Below are 23,490 nucleotides of genomic sequence, written 5' to 3'. Positions count from 1 at the left end.
ACGGACTGTAGAATATAATTGTATTTATGTTGCATAGGCAAATGTATGTATCTGTACATAGATAAATAGATATTAGAAATAAATGTTATAAAGAAAAATTGTCATTTTCTTTTATTATGTCATTTACAATGTCATAGACATATATTTATCCACAAAATTTTATATTTCTTACCATTTTCTACGGTAACTGTTCAAATATTTTCATGAATCATGTTATAGTGCCAGTTATACGCACACTTTCTTCACATTTTCAATATCTCAATATCAACGTACAGTAGCTACAGAAACTAGAGGCATATATCCTTATTTTTCAATGAAGAGTTTTTTTTATCAGTTGTTGCATTTTATTTTCATAGAACGATGAAATTTTTGTAGCCATACGAAAGTACTACTAAATGGTACAAAATTTAATATGCTCGATATCGCAGAAATCACAAAATGCCGCCACAAATTCAAACGCGGTTTTGCGCGCATGTTAGTTCCTGCTTGGTCGTTTGACGCCGCCACTCGCCGACTGTTTTCAATATGGCCGCGGTGCCGTTCCTCAGAAGCGATTCGGAAAGAATCGATCTCGGTTCGGTAGCAGTGAACACGTCACAGTGTCCACATTTCGAAAGTTCTCGCGGAAAAACGTGTCCGTATTATTGTTTCGTTGATTAACCGCGAGTGGTGGATCCGTGTGCGAGCGAGAGGGAACATCCACGTAAGCGCATCGATTCGACAAAATGAGCAACGTACCAACAGGTGAGATCACTGACGCCACTTTTTCCCGACTTACGTTTCTTATTTTCCTCTGCAAGAACGCATTCCATATTTTCGGCGTGACACGCCGCCCGCTTCAAACATTCTTCTCTTTCAAAGAGCAGTTTTACAAGAAATATAATTTCATGTATGTAGAATATAAATTGCACGATATTTCTGGCTAACGCGTTCTAACCTATGCTGACTTTTTTTTCGAATCGCTCACATTTCGCGTAGCCTTTAAAATCTTGTCTCACTCACTTGTCTCACTGAATGACGCGCGATCGATCTAACGCGATAATCGTCCGATATCGAGAAAAATATCACTCGCCATTCTGCATCACATAACTGTCGAAAGTACTTCGAGAATTTTACAGTGAATATTATATTTTATGCAACACCGTGAATGTTATGTTTAACATATTGAATATTATATTTCATGTAACATTATTTTTATTTATACGACATTTACGATTTTATCGTTGAGAGTTAATGACGTGTTTAAGGAAGTCAGAACATACACCGTTCGAACAATTGTTGCCCTAACCTCTCCAATTACGCGGACAAATACATGACACGTTATATATACATATACCGGTTTGTGTTACTCTCGTCTCGCGGCGCTCGTTAATTACGCTAACGTGATTAGAATTTGTCCAGCCTTTGTTTAAGGTGGTCTTTAACGAGATGAGAAGGCAGCATTTACTTGTACGTACACTATTCGTCATTTTTCCGTTTTTTATGTAAATGCGCTGTTACTTAATACGCGTTGGAAACAATGAAAAATTGAAATACATTAAATGCTTTATTGTTCTTGGAATATCGAACATTTTTATCTTCTTAATTATTTAGTTTTGTTATCAACATTGTTAACAGATGGTGCACGTTTCGGTTCGTGAATGAAACATGAGTATGCGGTTAGGATGTTGTATTTTGTTCGTAATAATTACGTAGCCGTAAGTGGCTAGAAAGATAATGATATTTTAGCGATGATAGGTAAATGTCGCTAACTATATCGTGTAGCACTCATGTAGTAATATCGTCGTCGCTGTTAACTTCTTATCGCGAAAATTATTATCGCCCTGACGTGCTACACACATACACTGTTTTTAATGGTTACACGTATCATTACTGTTCGTATTTAATCAATCTTTGTTGGAAAAATATGAAAATTATACGTCTTATACGACTCTTATTTCTTTATTATTCTAGCGATTATGGAATTGGTTAAGGTTGATTCAATTAATTAGGTCGAGTTAAAAATCATTTTCGTATTTTTGTAACTCTGAAAATAGTAACTAGGTTTCAGTATAAATAGATAGGTTTCTTTTCTTACTTTACTTAATTTAAAGGGTATTTTAAATTATTTGAACGAATTTGAAAAATTGTAGTATATGTTTTGTAGTTTAGGCTTAGGTTAGATTTCCACGTAAAATTGGAGTACTTGTTTTCTTGTGAAATATTTTGATAAAATACAAAGTATATCATACACGTTATCTTTGTCCTATCGTATCTCATATTTTTAGGATACTTGATACCAAAAATCTCTTAAATTGTAGTATTGATGGTATAAAAGTTGCAAAATTTTTCAAATTACCGGAACAATATTTTTGCGATTCATAAAATAAAAATAGGTGTGCTATTTTAGTCAACCCTATTAATAGAAACATTACGTAATATCAGCGAATTGTATTAGGGACGCCAAAGACCATAAAATACTAAACGCAGTAGAATTATATTCGTAGAGGTTATAAAAAATGCTGAAAATACTAGGAATGCCATAAATATTGCAAAAATATCAAAAAACATATTTTTCATTAAAAGTATATTACCTGATAAGAAGAAACACTTCATTGTAAAACATATCCAATGACTTTCTTTTTCTATAACCACTATACCCACGATAGAAATTTTATTCTTTTAAATAATTAATTCGGATATTATATATTTCACGAATATTACCAATTTAATCTTTCACAAAAATAATACTACATCAAAAAATATATCATTAATTGAAACACCGAACATATCAAGGATACCAGAAACTACTTGCAATACGAGGAACTCATTTCGTACCTACCGCGAATCCATTTCGTTCCACGTTCTTGACCATTCATTCTTAATCCCATCAAAGATCTATGAGCTGTGCAATGCACGATCTAAAAGACGAAGAACCCATCGAGCAGAATTATTCCTCGCTGCTTTCGAGATTCTAGATTCCGACCGAGCTTATTTTCGCGGCCTACGCCAAACATTAAAAAGGCCCACACGTAGTGTTTTATCTTTCATGGTTTAACGGCCAAGTTTCGTGCATACTTTCCCTTACTCTGTTTGTCATAAACGGCACCGTTATTTTCAGTGCAAATATTTCCCGTTTACCGCGTGTAAACCGACTATGAGCGGAAGTATCGCGACGACTGATTTACGCGAAACGCTCGCCTTTTTTTCCGCGAACCAATCGGAAGAGTAACGGTGAACCTTTCCGCTGGTTACTCACGAACTTCTTATTGTCAATATCGTCAGTTGGCTCGTAGTGATCCAAAGGATAAAGGATATAAAGGATAAAGGACGGTTCTATTCACATGAATATTCGTCGTAGTTAAACATTTTTTTTTTAAATTTAAACATTATTTTGGTACTTAGAATCGACTAGCTTTCACGTCAAGAATTAGCGAAATATGATTTTTGTATCTCGGTAATGAGATTGAAACTCCGCTGATAATATTAATTCGTAGTGTATTATTCATATTATTAGGAATGTGATAATTGGTATTAAAACAAGAGGAAGTTGTATCGAAAATTTCGTAGAAACGTGGAAACGAATTTTTGTATTTCTCCCCAAAAGAATTAATCCTCGGATTAAGATATTAAGGGCTTTGTATTTTTTTTACAAAAAGAATTAATGTTTTGCATATGTTAATTCGAGAGAAAAGCGTACATTTTTTACGGTTTTCCGCGAATACTATAAACTTAGTCCTAGATCCTTTTTTTTTTTTGTAATATTCTGTATAAACCAGTGCCCTTATTCGTTGATTCTCCAGCGAACAGAATCGCAAGGAGAAAGTTGCAAAAGCTGAGGCCGCCGTAGTGTCGTGTTCGCGGAAATCGCGTCGCGCGGTCGTTCTGGTTGCAATGTAATACCGCCACGCAAAAAAAATGCTTTGTACAGTTATTCCTGTTTCACCCTTCTGTCGAGAAGGTCAGATCGATTTTGTTTCTCGCTGAAATTCCATTTGAACGCGATTCTTGTCGAACAATACACGATTTTTGGTGTATCGACGTTTCGACGACGGCTCTTCCTCCATATTATTGCTTTCACTGTTTCACACAATGCGCGAAAGCAAATTCTCTGTGGTTATTTTCATGCAGCAGTTGTACTAGTAACTTCGTATTTTCGTAGGCTTGATGTTCCTTCTATTGTTAGAAATTTCAAAATACACACGATCGATTTTCTATGTACGTCAACCTCACAATTCCTTCTGCAAAATAAACAAATTGTTGATTATTTTACTTCGAACCAAGTCTCCGATACGTCATTGTATACTTTGGCCCGAAAAATATACGACATGTCAGAAGCAATAGAACAGTTTTAAAAGACGAACTTGTGAAAATATATTGACTTGGTAGCACATTTTATTAACACAGAGTCTAATTTTGTTTGTTTTTTTTTTTAATTCTGTTACTAAAGCGAAACGATGTAGGAGAAAGAGAATGTTTCATTGTTTCGTTGTTTTTAAAAATACAGACAGATATTTGACAAGAAGTGTAAGAAATTATTTCATTATTCTTCTCGCTGTATAAACGCTTGTTCAATTCTGAAAATTACAACTATCTCAAATAGAAATTCAATATCTGTACTTACATATTTTATTACTTTATTGTATTAGCTTCGTAATTAATTATTTAACGCAAAATAAACGATTCAATGAAAAAATTTGAAATATATCTGAATTATTATTATATTTCAATTTTTATCTTTAAATTCATAAAGAAACGAGATTGTATTCCTACATCCTATTTATGACTCCATTTTTTTTATATAAATAACTTTTATTTCTCTTCTATCGCTTCTCATATACGCTTCGTGAAACAACATAAATTTTCTACTGTATGCATACTTGTTCTTGAAATCGCAAGGAAGATAATTGGTTATGTACAAACATTGATCTATTGCATAATCTGATTGATCTTAAGTGAACTTGTTATGCTCAGTGCTTTTATCAACCATTACTCTTTCACCTCATAGAACACTACGAAACATTATCTATACTGTTAGATTATTTTTTGTTTATTGCGATGTAGTTATTTTTTGCCACAATTGGCATTTAATAATTTGGTAAAATTGCATTGTACTTGTACTTTTACAATGTTACATTTTTGCTAAATCAAAACATGTTACTTAAGATATATATAGAGAAATATATATATTTTTATTCTTACACATATAGAAAGGGAAACTCACTGGAAAATATCGAAGACTCTCTTGCATTTGATTTTACAATGCGTAAAATAATAATTATTATTTTAATAACAAGATTTAAGATTTTTATACCTCGTCTTTGTTATTAATTTTTCTACGGTTCTACGATTTCTCGTATCTCAATCTCATTGTTTTAGTTTGAATCTAAAAGAAATTTTTAGTGGGATAAAAGACTCTTAACGTGTTAATACAAATAAGAGAAGTTAACATAGAGTTTCTCTAACATAACAGAGAAATAAGAATTTGATTTTAGCCGAATCTAACGTTTAGTCTTATAAAGAAAATATTGTCTTTTTTTTTTTCATTTTTCATTCCTGTGCAGCTGCATAAAAAGTAGAAGTGAAAGTCAACGTTCACAGATTCGTAATCTACATTCCAGTGTAATTGTTTTAGTCATGGACGTTACAGAAACCTTTGTTAGAAATAATTGCCGGTTAGAATTTCAGTGGCAAATTTAGAAGGTAACTATAGTTTGAAGGTTTCTCAATTACGTGCTCCATTGTAACGTGTACTTTAAACGATTTCATCTTTACGCTTGCATACGCTTGTTTAGCAGTTGATTATCGGTTTTTGTATCCTCCACCATGAATTCATTGTAAGAAAAATGGCAGAATAAGATCGATTAAATGTTGTTATCGCAAGATTAAAATTAATTTAATTTTGCGTATTAAAATTCACGCGAATATCTAATTTTTTATTAACATTTACTTTGATGTCAATTCGATATGCAATGGTAGCGAATAGAAATATTGTCGTCGATTTTCAGTTCCCATACGAAGTGAACTAGTGATATTCTCTCGACTTCGCGTTTCTAAGTCAAAGAGTAGAATTCAGATTCGGTTTCACGTGGATGCGCAAATATGTCTGCGATCCGTAGACCGTAAAACAAAAATTCCAAATAGCTGAAGTAGCAACGTGGTTTTCGAGAATATATAAAATATATCTTTTTATATTTCTTAGTTAGAGACAGCCACTCGATTAACTGCTTCTATATATAGTACAACATAGTGTTAACAAAATATTTTCGTTTATCAAACTTATCAAGGACTTTCAATGGTAATAACCAAACATTGAAAGTATTCTCATTCTTAAGAGATTCAATGTTCTAGAATAAACTCTGATCCAGCATAGAATACATACTTACGCGATATACATACTTCACTCATATTATGATCATCAATAAGGTCTTGAGTTTATTTCCTGTATTTAACGCGATATTAAACGCTTATCGAAAAAAGTTCATCAACGTACTTTACTTTATTTTCTCTCAGAATATTAATGATTTATGAATTGCGTAGAAAAATCTGCTCCTCGAATATGAAAACGAGAGAAAATCAAAGCCACGATGCCGTCTTCAATCACACTGCAAATTAATTAAAGGCAAAACGTTCTGCCGACAACGAGTTTAAGTGTACAGCACTCGTCCCGTTTAATATCTCACTTTTTGTCCGCTTTTCCCTTGCACATTCAATAGCCGTTCCTCTGTCGTGCTAATATAATATTGCTGTTATTGCTTGTCCATGCAACCTGCCATCTGGCGCGTATAATGCATAAATTACAGCATATTATTCATCTAAAAAACGTACACATACATTACATTTCATAGGAGAAGCTTACAAAACTTTACCTGACATTTAAATATGTAGGAATAATAATTGAACTAATTTTTTCACATCAAATGTTATCGAAGAGAATTTCTGCAACCAGCATTGATACTTTCATCACTAAGCAGCGGATTTTCATGCATTTGTGAGCAATTTAACGTAACAGAAATACACAGCACATAATATAACGCACATAATAATATAGATATTATAGAATAATATATTGTAGAAAAATATCCAAAGTATTTCAGTACTTTTTACAACGTTTGATAAATGGCAAAATTTTCATCGCAGTCGATTCGCTAGATGCGAGAATATTCTCGATTTTCTAACGAGGTAGAATTAATTTCACGTTTCTAAAAAAAGTCCCATTTCTCTTAATAAGACCACAATTCTCGAGCCGCCCGAATTCCCGCGTTTTCGATTCAATAGCTAATACGTCAAACGATCTGCTCGCTTAGAAAGCGTACTCATCGGCGCAAATTACACCTTGAATTCCACTTTCATCTTTTATCTTTTTGTCTTTCTTTTTCATTCCGCTTTCACGTAAGCTGAATTGTCCGAAGCCTGGTTGAGCGAAATTCGCTCGGCGAGCAATTTATTAAAAGATGGTCGCAGCATCGATAGCGGCCAAAGCGAACTTATAAAGCGTAACTTCAGACCGTTGAGAAAGTTCACTTGCCACTTTGACTTCGACGGCAAGCTGTTAGTATCGCGAATACTTAGCACGGCAGTTTTATCGATCTTTACTTGAACTAACGTCGGGCCTGCCCACCGTAATTCCGAGATCGCGTGTTTCGGTCGACTTGAAGGCACGTAAGGTCCTCGAACTGATTCGTTGCTTCGCGAAAAATCCCAAGTATTCGTTTTACCTTCTGCGTTTCGATAGTGAAATAAGGAAACTTTCCGCTGGAGAACGGGAGACGCTCCTCGTTATTAAGATAAAAATAAGTTTAACTTTGCAGCTACCCTGCTAGCGCAAAATATCGAACACATATTCATACGATGTTAGAAAGGGATTCAATTCTTCTTTTAATGTATAAATATACACGCAGTATTATACTCCACATTAAGAAACTAACATCTTTTACGAATATACAGGGAATATATATTTTGTATTACGAGAAAGCTATTCCTTTCCGAATATAAAATAAATATTTGTTTAACATCAGAAGAAAAACACGCTCATAAACATGTACATATTGATCTAGCCATTTTTCTAGAAAATTGTTTGCCATGATATTAAAATATCGAAAGACAGGCGTAAGCTGTCTTTGATCGTTAAGGTTTATTGCATCCACTATTCTATACTAAACTCAATTATACAAAAGCAGGACTTGGGTCACTATATCGAATCTACTCTGCGACCCACTTCGATAAATCACGTTTGCAGGAATGGAAAGCAGGATTCGTTCGACACCTATCGCTGTTCGATATCTGTAGCGAAATAATAATTACACGATCGTAGAACGGCAATGGAATTTTTAATATTTCCAAACGATCGGTCACTTCATCCGTGCATTATTACGACAACCAGCCGTTAACCTTGAGGTTCCTGTTACCGAGAGAGGGTCACGTTTAGAACTACATCGAAACGAAAGAAGCGGATGAACCGGTTCCACGTAGATCCCGTCCTATCAAACTTCGTTCTGAGTTCTCGGTATTGAAAATACGTGTTATATCCCTATTTGTCACGCTTCCTATTTGTTCTTTACCCTGTTTTTATAGCTCGCGTGTTAAAGACCTTTAAACGCTATTATATCTATATAATTCAATATATTGCATGTTTATTGAGAATTAATAATTTCTTTTTATTCTGTTTGTTATTTTATGGGAAGGTTGATGGCTCTTTAAGTATATGAATTTTTAACAAATTGTCGGTGGATCGAACGTCGTGTTGCAATTTGATGCGCGCAATTCTTCACTAGCGATGGCATCTAATTTTAAAATGGAATTTAATTGAAAATGAATTGGAAAATTCATTGTAAGAATTCTGGTGAAATACTTCCTGTCTACGATGTAGATTATTGTGTTATTTTTCAGCAGTAAATTAACGCTACTTTAGAACTGATTCTGTCTCTTCTGTTACATCGCACATTTTTACCGTGCGCAACCTACTCAGTACTGCACTCTATAACGAGTAAGCTCTAAACGAAAATAACTCTACTTTGAAATTTTACATTTTAATCTAACACGAACGTTTCCTACAGGATCTAAAATTAATACCTATGAGAACATTTTTTTATAGTAAAAAAGAAAAAATTGTTACATAAGCGTAATTGACTTTCACTCGCTATCGATGCTATCAGTACTATAAAAATTTTATATAACCGAAAAAGCTCTCTCAAACCAGTAGTTCCTTTTAACGCCACTTTTCATCCGTATTTTTATATACCGCAAGAGGAAATTCAATATCCGAGCAGGGTCATCGAACCGTTGAAGATTCCGTTCCGTCATCCTCATCCAACGAGATCCTTGGTAGGAACAGGCGCGTATTTTTTTCCTTTATCCCCAATCCATCTTTTTTATCCTCGATCAAGATCCTTAAGAAGCGTGTATGCGCACTATCACGCGCTAAAAGTACAAAAATTATTTTATCTTAAAGACTAACGGACACCGTCCTTTTACCTTTCGATGCCAGTCGAATTCGTATTTACTTACGCGATGTTGGACGACGTGAAGTTGGCGAAAGGAAAATAATTCAATCGATTTATCGAATTCGTAGCAAGTCATCTTCTCCTGGTGCGCGAAATACCTAGAAACAAGTCAATGAACATAAAAGCGAGCGTTATTGCTGTTTAATCGTTGCCTCTGAGCATATTCCGCGTCGCATATGGCGAGCTTGAAAGAGGATTATGTATCATGAACGTTCGTTAAATATTTAAATGCCAAGTTTAGGACGAATATCGTTACCAATTGGAAGTAGAAATGGAAATTGATGAACGAGAAAGATTTTATTTCGCCACGCGAGACAACATCAGTTGCAAGGAAAGACGGAGGGACTAACAAGTAGGAAATGGTGGGGACCCTAGGTCCCTTCCTCTTTCACCTTCTCGAAAGAGGAACAAGTAAATAACTGGCCGCGATTTCTTTCCTTCGTGGATACGTGGCCGGGTGATACTAGCGCCGTGGTTGGTCAAATTCGAAACTCGCGATCTGTTCGCGTCGGGAAAACGAAGCGTGATCGCGCCAGCTGTGATCGTCGTCTGCACGCGGCGATCGACGCACGTGGTCGTTCGGATCGTTGGCAAAAAAGTTTTAGCGAATCGTCGTTGATCGTTACTCGAATGGAAAACCCTGGATTTAAGAGGTGAAGTTTTCTCGCGGCAATTTTCGATGTGTGCGACACCTAACTTCAACCGAAATTGTTTACGCGCGAGACGCGTGATTGGTCACCGTGCTGTTCACGAAAGTGAGACGACCAGCACTTCCGACGAAAAGCTTTAGTTTAATTCGCAGATCGTTACGGGGATGATCGCTGTGGTGTGATCTACGGATAAGTTGTGCAAATGGTTTTATTAGCGGGACTGGCGCGGTTACGGTAAACAGTTTTTAGAAGGAAGTCGTTTTACCGGTAGCGAAGGAACAAAGACGCGATATCCAGTAAGAGGACGTTTCATTCGACATGACAAGCATTTTATCAACCGATCTCCGATGCACAGGATAATTAGACATAAAAACGTTTGACAATTTCGCAATGTCGTGGGAGTTTTCTATTTGCAACGTTAAATCTCGGTCGAACGAACTGATCAAAAGTGGCTGTTTCGCGTTTCATTCGTCCATTTATTCTACGAACCTTGCTGTCAACTAACGTATTCGATCGAGATTGAATAAATAAACAGATAAGCAAGTGAACGAATCGAATGATAATTAAACGTTCGCTTCGATACCTCGAGAAGAAAAAAAAACGAGTAACTCCGCTGACATGAAAACCGATATGCCGGACGTTAAACAGGACCAGGCTAAAGTCGAAGATCGCCGAGGTTCTTCGAAACAAAGTACGAAATCGAGAGTGTGTACGGACCACGGTGAACAGGATTGCTCGAGTGAAAACGAACACGAGTTCGAGTCGCTGGAGTACGAGGAAGACGTTTATTATTCGAATTTAACTGCAACTCCCAGCTTCGACGACATAGACGAGCTGAGCGACGATGCGGACGAAATTGTTGTCCATTGCTGGCGGGACTCGAACGGTGATATAGACGAGATCGTGGTTGACGATGCGAATCTATCGGTGGAGACGCAGTTTTTGACGCCTGACGGCGAGGACGGCGCCACTGGTCACGGAAAGAAAAAGAGGAAATCAGTTCGAGTGATATTCCAGGACTTCTCGAAGCCGTATCTGGCCAAGATCAGCAACAGCCAAAATTACAAGAAGTTCCTCGAGTTGGTAAAAGGTGCAGCATATAATTCGCGAGAATGGTACAGTCCGACGTATAAATTTGTAGCGGCACATGATTTAGAGAACAATTCAAATCATATTGTTGTTTTGCCTGGGAGTATCAAGACCGTTAGGTTACAAGTAACGTAAGAACAAATAAACTCCGGGCAAAATAATGTCGCCGCTACATACAACCGTCAAACGTAGACGAATTCGAAATTTCCGGTTCTCCCCCGACCAGTATAAATAAACGGACGCGATCGCAAGGAAAGGAGTTACAGCCAGTTGTCGATCAGTTATCAACCAGTTACCAACGAATTATCAGCAATCTAATTAACGAGTCATTAGCGATCCTATTTTACGACTTATACACTGTCTTAGCGAATCGGTTAGTACGAGCGCCTTTGCGAGCATTATATTACCGACCAACCGCCCTCTACACATAAACCTCTACAAATTATTCCGAAGCGAAGTACATAATATCGTATCTTGTACCGGTTCTTCTCTCGAACGTTTTGTTTCTCGTATTCGGTAAAACTCACAGTTCGTTATTATTTATCGTTGCTTTTAACGACAACAGGCTTCCGTCAGATCGATCGATACGTCGATCACATCGCCTCGTTGGATATGTGTGTTTCGATTATGAGATCCGGCGCCCTATAAATTTACGAGTGTTGTACATAATTGCGTTATTTACGGTCGAGATCGAGCTCGTTTAGATCGTGTGTAGATAGATGGCGGTCACGCGATGCGCTTGCGTTGAAAATTTCCAGCTGGATTAAAGTATTGCTTTAAATACACGTATTCGTTGCAGATTTATAGCTTATGCGTGTTTTAGACGTCCGATTGAAGTTCGAAGTAAAATATTTTTTCGGGGCCGTCTCCAAGCTGTTGTTTCACGGGGATATTTATCGCTCTTGCGCGAATTGTGGATTGGAACCGGTAGATGCATATATAAACGGCCATAAAAAGTAGAACGATGTTGCAAGATATGAAAGTGAGAACTATATCAACGTTTCGTGGTATTGCTTCCACGGAATACCGATGGGCAACGGTACACCAGGGTAACGTTACGCCACCATTTTGGTAATGACAAGAAACTACTTTTGTATTTTATTTAGAGGCAAAGGATATTACTGTCGCGATAAATTTCCTTCGTGCACTTGTTCCGTCGTAAAAAAAAAAAACATTGGAAAAACGAAGCGATGTCGAGCTTGTATCTTTTCGGCGGTAAATTTATATTTGTATGTTGTGAATGCTGTATCAATGAAAATTTGCGATGAAACGCAACGCGTGCTCGTAGGTTGATTGTATTTTTAGCTTTCGAAGATATTATTTCGATAGTCGATGAATCTATTTCTTATTTCTATGTATGGTTAGGAAAACATTAATAGCACGAAGAACTATTTTTAAATAGAGTTGACGTGAAATTTGTACGATGAAATTTGTAATTTTATGTAAGAAATTCATCGATTCGGCTCATGATATATTTCTGAACCTTTAATCGAAAAATATGTCCTGAAATCTGTGATGCATTCCTAAATATTCGATTCTTCTGAAAATAATGCTTTCCGATATTATCGACATTTTCGAAGCTACTTGCTATCTTTGTTACACTTCGCGCGTCTCATCGCATAAATAAGCGCTGCCTCTAGAATATTAATCCCTTAACGTCGGGCTCCGTGTCTCGTAGAAAAATCGTGTGTTTATATATAACAAGACGAGCCGCTTATCTAATCCGTTTCTTATCTTCGCAGCCTAAAATTCAGACATCGAAATATCTTTGAAACCGCTTCTTTTGTACCAGCAGAGAGACTTTTATTGGTTTTCAAGGAATCGTGAAAATTGTTGCCACAAATTTTGCACGCTTTACGCGAAGTTTGTCTTTCACGGTGACTAATTATCACAGAGATTAACACTTTTACGTACGTAGTTTCACGATCGCTACTACCATCGAAGACACAGGCGGAAATGTAGAATAAAAATCAGGAACTTTTTAAAATAAATTTTATAACTGACTGCGAATCTTTCTTCATATTACAAAGCATTATTAATGACTGTGAGGTCTTGTTTTTTCGTTGTTGCTGCAAATAGCAACTTCACCTTATACGTGTTTTTATTTAGTTATCTGTCTTGTAAAGAAGACTATGACCTTTTGCAACAAGAAAGAGCACGTGTCAACTTATAATTATCTCAGGTTCGCGTTATTTTACAATCGTTGAAAAATCATATAAATCGGAGATTAGAGACGGTAAAATTACTATCGTCGTGAATCGTCGTGCTATCAGTGGAAACGTAGAAAAACTGCTTTATCCGCCGATTTCACGGATTTTCACGGCCGCTTTATTACTTTCACCCAGCGTAAATTGTTTCGCACGTGAAAATGCAGAGTTTCGCGATGTTATTGCGCGGAATTTCCGGATTTCCTTTTCGTTAATTGAACATTTTTAATTTGGTGCAATCGTTTACGTAAACCGGAAATTCGTGCATATATATATATGTATAGCTCTTGCTATCATTTTATATTAACTTCCTGTTTAAATATAGTACGAGCCTTTTTAGACGCTTTTCTTTCGCTTTATCTTTATTCTGTCAAAGAATTATCGATAGATACACAAGATTAGGTACAGTTGTGTCAGGAAAAGTTAGATTCTAAAAATATCAATATTAGAAAACGTAGAAATCTCACACGATGATTTTGTGAAAACTCATAACTAACGTAAACAGACTACTGCAACAGCTAACATAGCAAAAACGTAACTAACTCTCTATGTAAGAAGAGACCAGCATCTGCGATTCGAGAGGCTATGACTAATCGTAACACGATCAATAAAATGGCAATGATCCATTCGCCTTCGATTACGGCGGTCGTACACTTGCGTAACTTTTTACGTCCTATTTTTATGATATCCGTGAGTCTGATCACGTTGACCGATTCCTCGATTTGGACCGATTATTCGTAATAAAATCGAGCAATGAATTAAATCGAATACGAACGATACTGATACGACTTGTCTTTTTGACTTGTCCAGTTGCGTACATAGCATGTACAATTTTATTTAGACGAACGAAATTTCGGAACTACTTAATTTACCAAATTTCTATCGACTGAATCCACTCGTCCAAAGTTTATATTCTACCGTACAGACCTGAGGTCAGACCTGACTTCGGTCAGAATTATTTAAATAATTGTTTAAATAATTGTTAAATAATGGTTTTGGTGTTTATTGTTCCACGCCTTTACCTAAGCGTATTTTGCATATTTTATGTATCCTTTTTAACGTTCGTGCAACGTAACCGTTTTCTCTAATGCTTTTTGGGGGTTTCAGGAGAAGACGCGACTCTTCACTCGGCCGATTACATCTCGCCAACGTCAGATAACGTAGTGAACGAGCTGCAAGGACTCTCTCTGGAAGAACAGAATCGCCAAAAGGAGGAATGGAGCGCGGAACTGGCCAAGGTACGTACTCGCCACGTTTTTTCATTCCGTCTAAAGCACTGAAATAGCTAGAATCGTGAAATATGACCAAGATCTATTTACTTAAGATACAAGATCTATTTCAATTAATTCCGCGAACACAGTTTTATCCTATACATACTCAAGGTCCTTATTCTTCTATCAACTAGTTGTATTTTTTCAAATACCTTTTCAAAGATAGAAGATGGATTTTGGAAAATTATTAATTATAACGTAAATATACGCATTTGTATTTCAAATAAAACGATCGTGCTATCGAACCACGATGGTTATGCAAATTTATAAAAAATTGTAGCTATATTTTTATTCAACCTTTAGACATCCTCCACATAACTATGGCTACTACTATTTAGTATATTTCATTAGAGAACATTTGCGTTGAATCTTTAATTCTCTTGCTCATTGGAAAAATAATTCTCAATAAACGCAAACGTTTTTTAATTATTAAATACGATAATTTTACGAATAAAAATGTCAGTTCTATCGATTAGGGCGGATTAATATTCATATAACGCGATTCCCTTTATAAACTGCAAATAATATATACATTCGACATAGTGATCTCGTGTTTTTCTCGGATTTTTTTACGCTTAATTACCGAAAAGTCTCAGCGCAAAAGAGAAACTCGAGCATGAACGATTAACTATTTCGCGAAGAAGCTGAAGAAGCCGCGTGTCGTAGGTGGAAGAGGAGATTCAAACCCTGAGGCACGTGTTGGCGAACAAGATCAGAGTCTCTCAAGAGCTGAAGAGGAAGCTGGGCATCAGCGTTTGGAAAGAGATTACCGACGACATGAATCAGGGCTTGAAAAACGTTAAGGAGAGTCAAGTGTACGTTTTTATTCAGTCCTGCAGAAGCACGTACTTCTTTCTTTATCTTTCACCCTCATTTTGCACGAACGGAGTCTCTGGCTGGGTTTTTGCCAGCGCTGTCACGCGCAGGCTTGTCAGCAGCATGATCTATTCAACCATTTCATCGTTACGTATTTAATTGATACTCGATTATGTTATTTAATTTCGCTAAATGAGATACTTGTTTCGACCTGTTAATCGAACAGAGCTAGTCATTTATATCTCGACGATTGAATGAAAGAATATTCGCGACGGATAAATTATTTAGCTAGAAGATTCTCTGTTTCCTTCGTACGAGTTACATTACGGTTGTGCTTCCGTGGATATTGAATCAATATGCCTCGTAACTCTTTGAAATCAAAAGCTTCATTTTCAGAAGAAAAGAAGGAAACACTATAAACGTGTGTGAATTGATTTATATAATAGTCTTCTTCGCTTTCTTTACGCTTATCATTTTTCCTTTGTAGTCTGACAACTTTTACGATACGATTAATTCAGCGTACTTTTTCAACGAAGTTCTTTGAAACGAAAAGCTGCTGTTTCGAAAGAAAAATATTATAAATGTCTATGTATTCTTTTTTTACATAGTAACCTTCTATTCTTCTTCTTCTATGCTTTTACCTGTGAAGATCGAACAAAGTGAAACTTTCTTTTTAAAATCGAAAGCTTCGTTCTCGTAAGAAAAATATTATGAATATCTTTGAACGTATTTACACAGCGACCTACTTCTCTTTCCCGTTCTTTTTTTTTTTTATCGTTAAACAAAGCGAAACTTTTTAATACTATATCAATGAACGCTGCTGTGACAGCGCCGCTGGAGTACAAAGGATTCAACTTTTTGTTAGGGTAACTGAAAATTCTATCGAAGAGAGCCAATGTATAATTTCCAATTTACGTAGCAGTTACGGTTTAATTATGCTATAGCTGTTCTGTTAACAGGTTAATTTCGTTTTACCGCATGCTGCTGATGCCTGAGACTTCAAGCACAGTTACGAATGCCACACGCGAACAATTTGTGCGGTTCGAGCTAGAGCTATGAAAGCTTGTCGCTACTAGAAAGACGTCGAGGTTGCTGTAACTTCGTCCTTATCGGAATCGATGCGTCTATTCGTGCCGTTCACGGGCCAAAACGATCAACTTTACCCTACGAAATTTTTGAAATTTCACCGCCAAACTATCTTTATAACTTCGTCAATTTTCTCTGTTAATTTTTGTTTCGCGATGTTGATCGAATTTGGCAAATGAACGATTCGTTTATCTCTTCGTAAAGCATTCCCAATTGTCGCGCAATTTAAGTAGATGTCCGTTGTTAAGAGATCCCATTTTATTATTTCGTTCGACAGGTTTTTAAATCACCTGTACAGATACCGCGATAGACGAAACGCATGCATAATACGCAAGTTTTTGTACAGTTACACGTGTATCAACGACTTACAGTTAGATGTGTGCGGATAGACAGAATTGTCATTGTATCTGACGGGTTTCAAAGGGATTGGAAGAAACGGGGCGGGTTCGATTCTGGATTCTTATATTATCGTGATGAAGTTTCATAGTTGGGTATGATAGAACTGTAATAGAATACAGGGAGTGCCAGTATGTAATCGTAGTACAGTCGACAGAATTAAATTTTCTCATACGAGCTTCCGTATCCGATAAAATCGAATTTCACTGTTTGTTTAATCGATTAACGCGAACTCGACTGATTACCAACTGGGCACGAGCGAGTAATTAATAGGAGTAAGTAAACATGGAGAAATAAGTCAGGAACGTAAAATGAAATTTTTCTATGGCAGACTTCGTTGTTGAGAAAATGCAGTTGCAAACGTGTTTAGTTAAAACTTGGTCTGGAATCTTCCGAATTTCATTTTCTCAAAAACGAAACGTCAGACGAACAAATTTTATTCTACTTTCTCGATTTTATCCGGACTACATGAATATCCGCACGCTTCTGATGAAAGTTGATTTTTTAATTGCGCGCAAGGTGACGGCTGCCAGCCCTCCGTACCTCTTTCGTTTATTTTCTGCTACTTCTGCTCTTCAGACATGTAGAACACTTTTCTTTGACTTTTGGTTGGGTTCTCATTCAGTTATCAGAACGTCGGCCAGAAACTCGGTCAGTTCAGCAAGGCGGTCACCGAGAACAGTTTGTAAGTACACAAGCAATCGTGTTATCCTTTCAGATCCAACATTTCTTCCACCGACTGTTAACCGTAATCGTCTTCAACTAAAATAAGCTTCTTTTCTTCTTTCCTTTCTTTTCTTTTCTTCTTTTTTCTTCCTTAGAATCCTCAACTGGTGTAGCGCGAGTCAGATCGTCGATAAACGAGCAATAAATAGATAATTGATCGAGAAATAGTTCCGTTAACAATTAAGAAACACACAGGGAAAACGTGTTTACATCGACATTATTATATCGTAGAAAATTATCTTGTTAAACTTAAAAAGATCTTGTTAAACTCAAAGATGCGAGCTTTTTAGAAACAGCTGATAAACGTAGTTTCGTAACAAATCAACGATATAATGTAATGACGATCGATATTTCTAAAACGTCCGAGACAGTGGTAAACAGTTGTTGCCACATATTTCAATAGGAAAATTAAACGATGAAAGAGAAATTACTAACATGAAATTGATCGATATCTCGAATTTCAAAATCGTTCCTTCGTAAGAGGAATAAAACCTCTGGCTCCTGTAATCCTCCATTCGTTCTGCATTACAAGAGTACCAAAAGCAATCAGCGAGAAGTACAACGCGCTGAACGTGGAAGGAGATACGTTACGTTTGCGAGCGATCTGATCGCGCCGCACCATTCGAGGGTTGTGTCTGAGAGAAATTTTGGATCACGATATTAACGCGATTTATACGTATTAGACATAACTTCCCCTTGCCACGATGTTCCCTTGCACGTTGTCACGCCACTCGCGCAAAATTCACAAGTTGTTGCTTCAGATTGTTCTAATTGCTCTAATGTAGACGAAACGAAGTATGTACAGAGACTCGAGAAATAGTCAGATAGAAAAATAGAAAGGCACGCACCGCTAAGCTAATTAGTGTCCAAGATAGAAAGTCGGTGTATCGACCTCGGGTTGCCACGAAACAGCGTCTTCTGTTAGCCGCTTGCGTAGAAGTAACGATAGCAGAGAAGCATAAGCTTTTCTAATGATGGCAATCTAACGATGAGCACGGAATGCTTGTGAATAATGCGATGTTAATGTGTGGTTACGAGATTACGGAGCTTGCCGTGTGTGTGAAAGTAAAATGCATGACATATACATGAAGCTTGAGTCATTATCGAAGTCCCGAGCAAAAGCATCTGTGACCACGGACAACGCGACCTTGCCTGGACAGAACAAGTTCCGCGTAAAATGAATATTTATCATTTTCCTCCTTCCACAGATTCCAGAAGACAGAGTCTGTGTTCAAGACCACGGCTGAGAAGACGACCAGCATTCTTGGCGGCTTCGGAAGTGGATTATCCATGAAGCTCGGCCAGATGCGTAACTCCGACAGCTTCCGTTCCCTAGAGGAACGAGTTGGGTCTGCCTACGAGAACATGAAGGTTGTTACCGACGATTGAAAGAATTTTCCCTTTCTTTTTTAACCGTTTAGAAAAGCTTCCTTTAAACCTGTCGCGTTTCTTCGGCCCATTTCTAGATTGTTGATTTTTATGCGAATTTCGAGCGCTTCCTAATCTTGGCAAGATCTTTTTTGCCGTTTTATCCGTAGACAGAGACACATAGCTCCACCAAGTTTCGTTTAAAAAATGATAACACAAAACTTGTAAAGCCTGGCTTGTTAAACCGTGGCCCGTGACCCTCTTAGTTTCCTTAACGTGTCCACAATGATCGGAAGAAGATAGCTAAGACCCGATGTTAATTAAGATACGTTATTAGAGTCTCCTGTGAATGTTACATTCTCATGAACCTCTTGGATTTTTATTCTACGCAAAAGATCGTACGCGTTAATAATTCTTAAAGATCTTAATAATAAAATAACGCGTGTCCTATATTGGATTTATACGTAATTTGAGCATATTACGAAAGAGAATGAAATAATGCGAACAAGTTGACTCATACGCTACGATTCGTTTCGTCTTTGGATACCAGGATTACGCTTTTAGACTTAATAGACGAATCGTGAATAATTTCGCTGTGTGAAATTTCATTCTTTGTGTTCGTTTTAATTTACGTGTATTCAACTTGTCCTTTCCAACTTGTGCATCGTGATCCTCTTAGGCTTCGAAATGTTTTATTTTTAGACTGACTATTCTTAGTTGACAATTGTTTAATTTAATAGGACCACGTTCACGTATTTTATGAACAATGTTAACACTGATTTGCGTTAAACGAACGAAAGAAAACATAGTACGCGAGTGCGTGTAAGGATGAACGGTATCGTGTGTGCGTGTGAATATGTGGAATTTTGTATTGATGAAAGAGCGGGTGAAGATGCGAGAACGAAGAACGAATGCGGATCGGATGACAGAGGTTAGTGAAAGAAAGAAATCCGGCTGTTTCGTATGTAACAGATTAATAGAACAGGGTTGAAAGAGATTTGGGGATAGCTGTTTTGTAGCTTTTGAAAACCGGCGCCGAAGATAGTTAATATCGTACGTTATGTTTCAGACGAAAGTCGTGCCTTCAAGATCCAGCTCAATGCAAAGCTTCAATGAGATGCTTCGAGACACGGAATCGTTACGCTCGGCGCCAACAGCTACCAGCCCGACCATTCCGGAAGATAAACTTCTGTCTTAGAGTTGGGCATCTCGAGTTTACATCGATTTCTGCCTCTTCTCTGCGTAACATGCTGACGCGTCGATCCACGATGCCGGTGTTTCGCCCTATGCTACAAACTATCACTTTCCACTGCGTATTGCTATTAATCAGGGCTATGCGATGTCGTCTACGTAATCGAACGTCTATTAAAACGAAATAAAAAAGTAAAAAAAAAGTCAAGTCAGTCGTGGAAAATGAGTTGGCTTCGCGGATATCGATCGGTATGATGCAACGATTCGAACAATTTGTGTATTTTGGATGTTTCCTTGCGTGCACAAAGCTGTGTAGGACATTGGACGTTGTTGGAATTGAACTCGCAACTTGATGTTTCTTCGTGATTTAATAAGTTGCACTATATGCCCTGTTGAGAACAGAAAAGCTAATTTGTGATCCTTTTTTTCTTTAGTGATTACTTTTTGTTTATTTTTCTTTTTACGGATTGATTTTTAAAAATGTGTGGAGAAATCTTGTTGATTTTTAACGTGTGACGTTTCTTTTATTTTGTTTCTCCTTTTTCTTTTTTGTTGTCTAAAGAACGTGCAGGATTTCTGTGTTAATTGATCTTTTTACGGTGACAAGCTTATCAGCGTTGTATCAATAGTTTGCGTTTCTTTGTATCGGGAACATGTTACTCAAGAAGATGGCAATTGATTTCTTTACTTTATCGAACTTATTTGCACTACAGCGATTTTAATAACGTATAATATAAATATATCGTTGGATACGTACCTTAACGTTTAGCGGTTCAACCTGTTTTTGCACCACGAATTCGTGAAAGTAGGCACACACGCTTTGAATAGATATTTTACTCTGGTGGCGTTCTCGTCCTTTTCCGGATATCGATAATCTTAACATCAGAAACGATACCTCGATGTATTCCTATGACATACGAATTCTGACTATCAATCTTCTTCGATAAGACTCGTGCTTCGACAATACTATCTATTTTCGTGTGATACAAAATGATCGATCTGTATCGTGCAGTCTATTTGAAAATAATTCGAATTCGTGCAGTAACATTTGTAGAATTTCCAAGATTACTTTACGCGGGACACAGGTGGCCGCCATTGTTTCACAATTATTCGATTCATATCAAATATTCCCGAAAATATTTCTGAATAGGTATCTATCTTTGTACGTTGATAAATGTCCTTATAATTACGTTATGAAACATTTTATAACTCGTTGCATTTAAGCGAGACTAATATCGATCTTAAATAACGAAGCTGTTACGGCTATCACGACCATGTTATTTTGTTCAAAATCGAAATCTTATCGTTGTGAGAGTTAATAAACGCGATACTGTTATACATGTTCGCAATGAATCAAATTCTTCAGCACTATGCTTGAACATATAGAGAATGGTCGATAAGTCACTTTCCTTCCCATTTAAGAGCTGTATAACTTTCTTCATCATATATTTTTAAATTCTTATTTCAGACTTTTGAAAAAATTTACAGTGGAGAAACAAGTACAAGTATTAAAGAAAAAGAGAAAAGAATACGACCCGATTTCTTTTTGCGACATAACATTACACCAAACTATAATCTTTACATAATGCAATTCTTGTTGATGTTCAAATCTTGAGTTTCTACTGCCCTAAAATCTGTTATTCTAATAATTGACACACCCATTGAATTGAAAATGTACCTGGCATCTCGTTAAAATAGCGTTAGAACAATGGAGCGTCGATTTTGAAAATAAAATTCAATAATTTTTATTAGTTGCTCCGTAATAATCGTCGTTATAATGGATGTTAACTTTTCTATTATAAATCTTCAAAAGTCTTTAAAAATTCGGAACAGGTATTTAAAGATATACAACGAAAAAGAGTTTTATACGACCAATCAATGGGAAGGTGAGTTATGCGTTACACTATATTTAAGAAGAATTGTTTTTGCCTTGAAGAGTTTATGAGGATTATAAGGATGGCTTGGTACGGTAGTCAATGGTACAGCGAGGCTTCCCGTGTTCCGTGATCATTGAGCCTTAAGGACGACTTTTAAAGAAACACGTGTAAGACCGATCTAATTGCAAATTGTCTAGGAAAGCGAAGAATATTTTTTACTAAGCTCTAGAATGAAATTATGTGGCGCGGACGCGCGATGACCAGAGCGCGTTTGCTTGTTTAAGAAATTCCTTAATTTAAGGAGTCGGACACAGATATTATAAATGCGTATACATAAAGCATTTTCTGCCTATTTAACGAACTCTATATGTCATTGAAACTGGATCTAATCCCTGCGAATGTGTCGTAAGATCTGCGCTCGTATCGTCATCGACAACCTGCTACACGATCTACTTGTTCATATTAATGAATAAATTATTTTGAAAAATGCTACACGTGAAGAGCGATTTTTCACCCATAGTACGGGGCGTGACTAAACGTTTGTTACATATTAAAAATCTATGTGTGCTTCTTAATTATATGGAACTTATTCGTACTTATAATGGCAATTTAATAATATATTTTTTATGAAAATTTCTGCAGTTTCCCTTTCTTTTGCTAGTTTCAGTAGGGTCTCTACGATTTCTAGTTAATTAGATAAGATTGTTCATTTAGATTAAGATTATTCCACGGAATATTATTATATATTTGACAATCATTTTCTACGTAATTCATTATACATTGGCACTGTGTGATTATTAATAGAAATTAGAAATAGTTCTTTATTTTATGATTGATTTTTCCCCCTTTATACAGAATGTAGAATGTTTCAGAGTATTTTTTTTTTTGTGTTACATGATACAGTGTGTCATTGGAATAATCTTGCATATTGTTTAAGTATATATGTACTTTGTATGATATTTTAAGATTACCGTCCTAATATAAGAAACAATTTGTGGAAACTACTCTACTTTCGAGTGTTCCAGTTTCCTGCTTATAATAAATGGACCACTTTATAGACTATCTTAACCATCGTCTTATATATTTATTTTCAAATAAACCTTGTTTTTGTAAATTCATTCCTTAGTAAATTTCAGATACCTGAAGCGCAAGAAACGAATTACTGGGATTTCTTACTTATCATGGTCTTTAATGATATCTAAATAAGAAGTCGCATATTTTAGACAGAAAATGTAAAAATGAAATATAACTTGAATACGCGCACGTGCGTATCAAATTCGCTCGGCAGCAGCAAACGGTATTCCGAGTAAAGTGAAATTTCTTTGGAGCTA

At 36.5% G+C, this 23,490-nt stretch overlaps 1 protein-coding gene across 5 annotated transcripts; it reads left to right on the top strand.

The window, feature by feature from the left end:
• The first annotated feature begins 513 nt into the window (after window positions 1–513).
• Window positions 514–23,227, top strand: LOC138179377 (tumor protein D54). 5 transcript variants are annotated; one of them, XM_069112094.1, is made up of 6 exons: window positions 514–744; window positions 14,536–14,666; window positions 15,366–15,514; window positions 17,623–17,682; window positions 18,932–19,094; window positions 20,161–23,227. In XM_069112094.1, the coding sequence occupies exons 1-6, from the start codon at window positions 726–728 to the stop codon at window positions 20,287–20,289; spliced, it is 651 nt and encodes a 216-aa protein (XP_068968195.1). In that variant the 5' UTR covers window positions 514–725; the 3' UTR covers window positions 20,290–23,227. The 5 variants fall into 5 exon arrangements, 4 of the variants coding, with proteins under 4 accessions (XP_068968195.1, XP_068968193.1, XP_068968191.1 ...); XR_011173023.1 differs by lacking the exon at window positions 514–744 and adding an exon at window positions 10,006–11,222 and having other exon boundaries at window positions 17,577–17,682; window positions 20,161–20,300; XM_069112090.1 differs by lacking the exon at window positions 514–744 and adding an exon at window positions 10,012–11,222.
• The last annotated feature ends 263 nt before the right edge of the window (window positions 23,228–23,490 follow it).

Source organism: Bombus flavifrons, chromosome 4 (genome assembly GCF_040668555.2).
Source record: "Bombus flavifrons isolate JBK064 chromosome 4, iyBomFlav1_principal, whole genome shotgun sequence".
In the NCBI taxonomy this organism is placed as follows: Eukaryota; Metazoa; Arthropoda; class Insecta; order Hymenoptera; family Apidae; genus Bombus; species Bombus flavifrons.
The sequence above is the reverse complement of the archived record's forward strand: the minus strand, read 5'-3'. Positions and strand labels throughout refer to the sequence as shown.

What these genes read in the sequence shown, in the direction of transcription:
- LOC138179377 (XM_069112090.1), top strand. Translation starts at nt 10,751, where the DNA reads ATGAAAACCGATATGCCGGACGTTAAACAGGACCAGGCTAAAGTCGAA. An exon ending in GTTCCTCGAGTTGGTAAAAG is followed by an intron (nt 11,223 to 14,535) that starts GTGCAGCATATA and finishes TGGGGGTTTCAG; the next exon opens with GAGAAGACGCGACTCTTCAC. An exon ending in GGAGCGCGGAACTGGCCAAG is followed by an intron (nt 14,667 to 15,365) that starts GTACGTACTCGC and finishes CGCGTGTCGTAG; the next exon opens with GTGGAAGAGGAGATTCAAAC.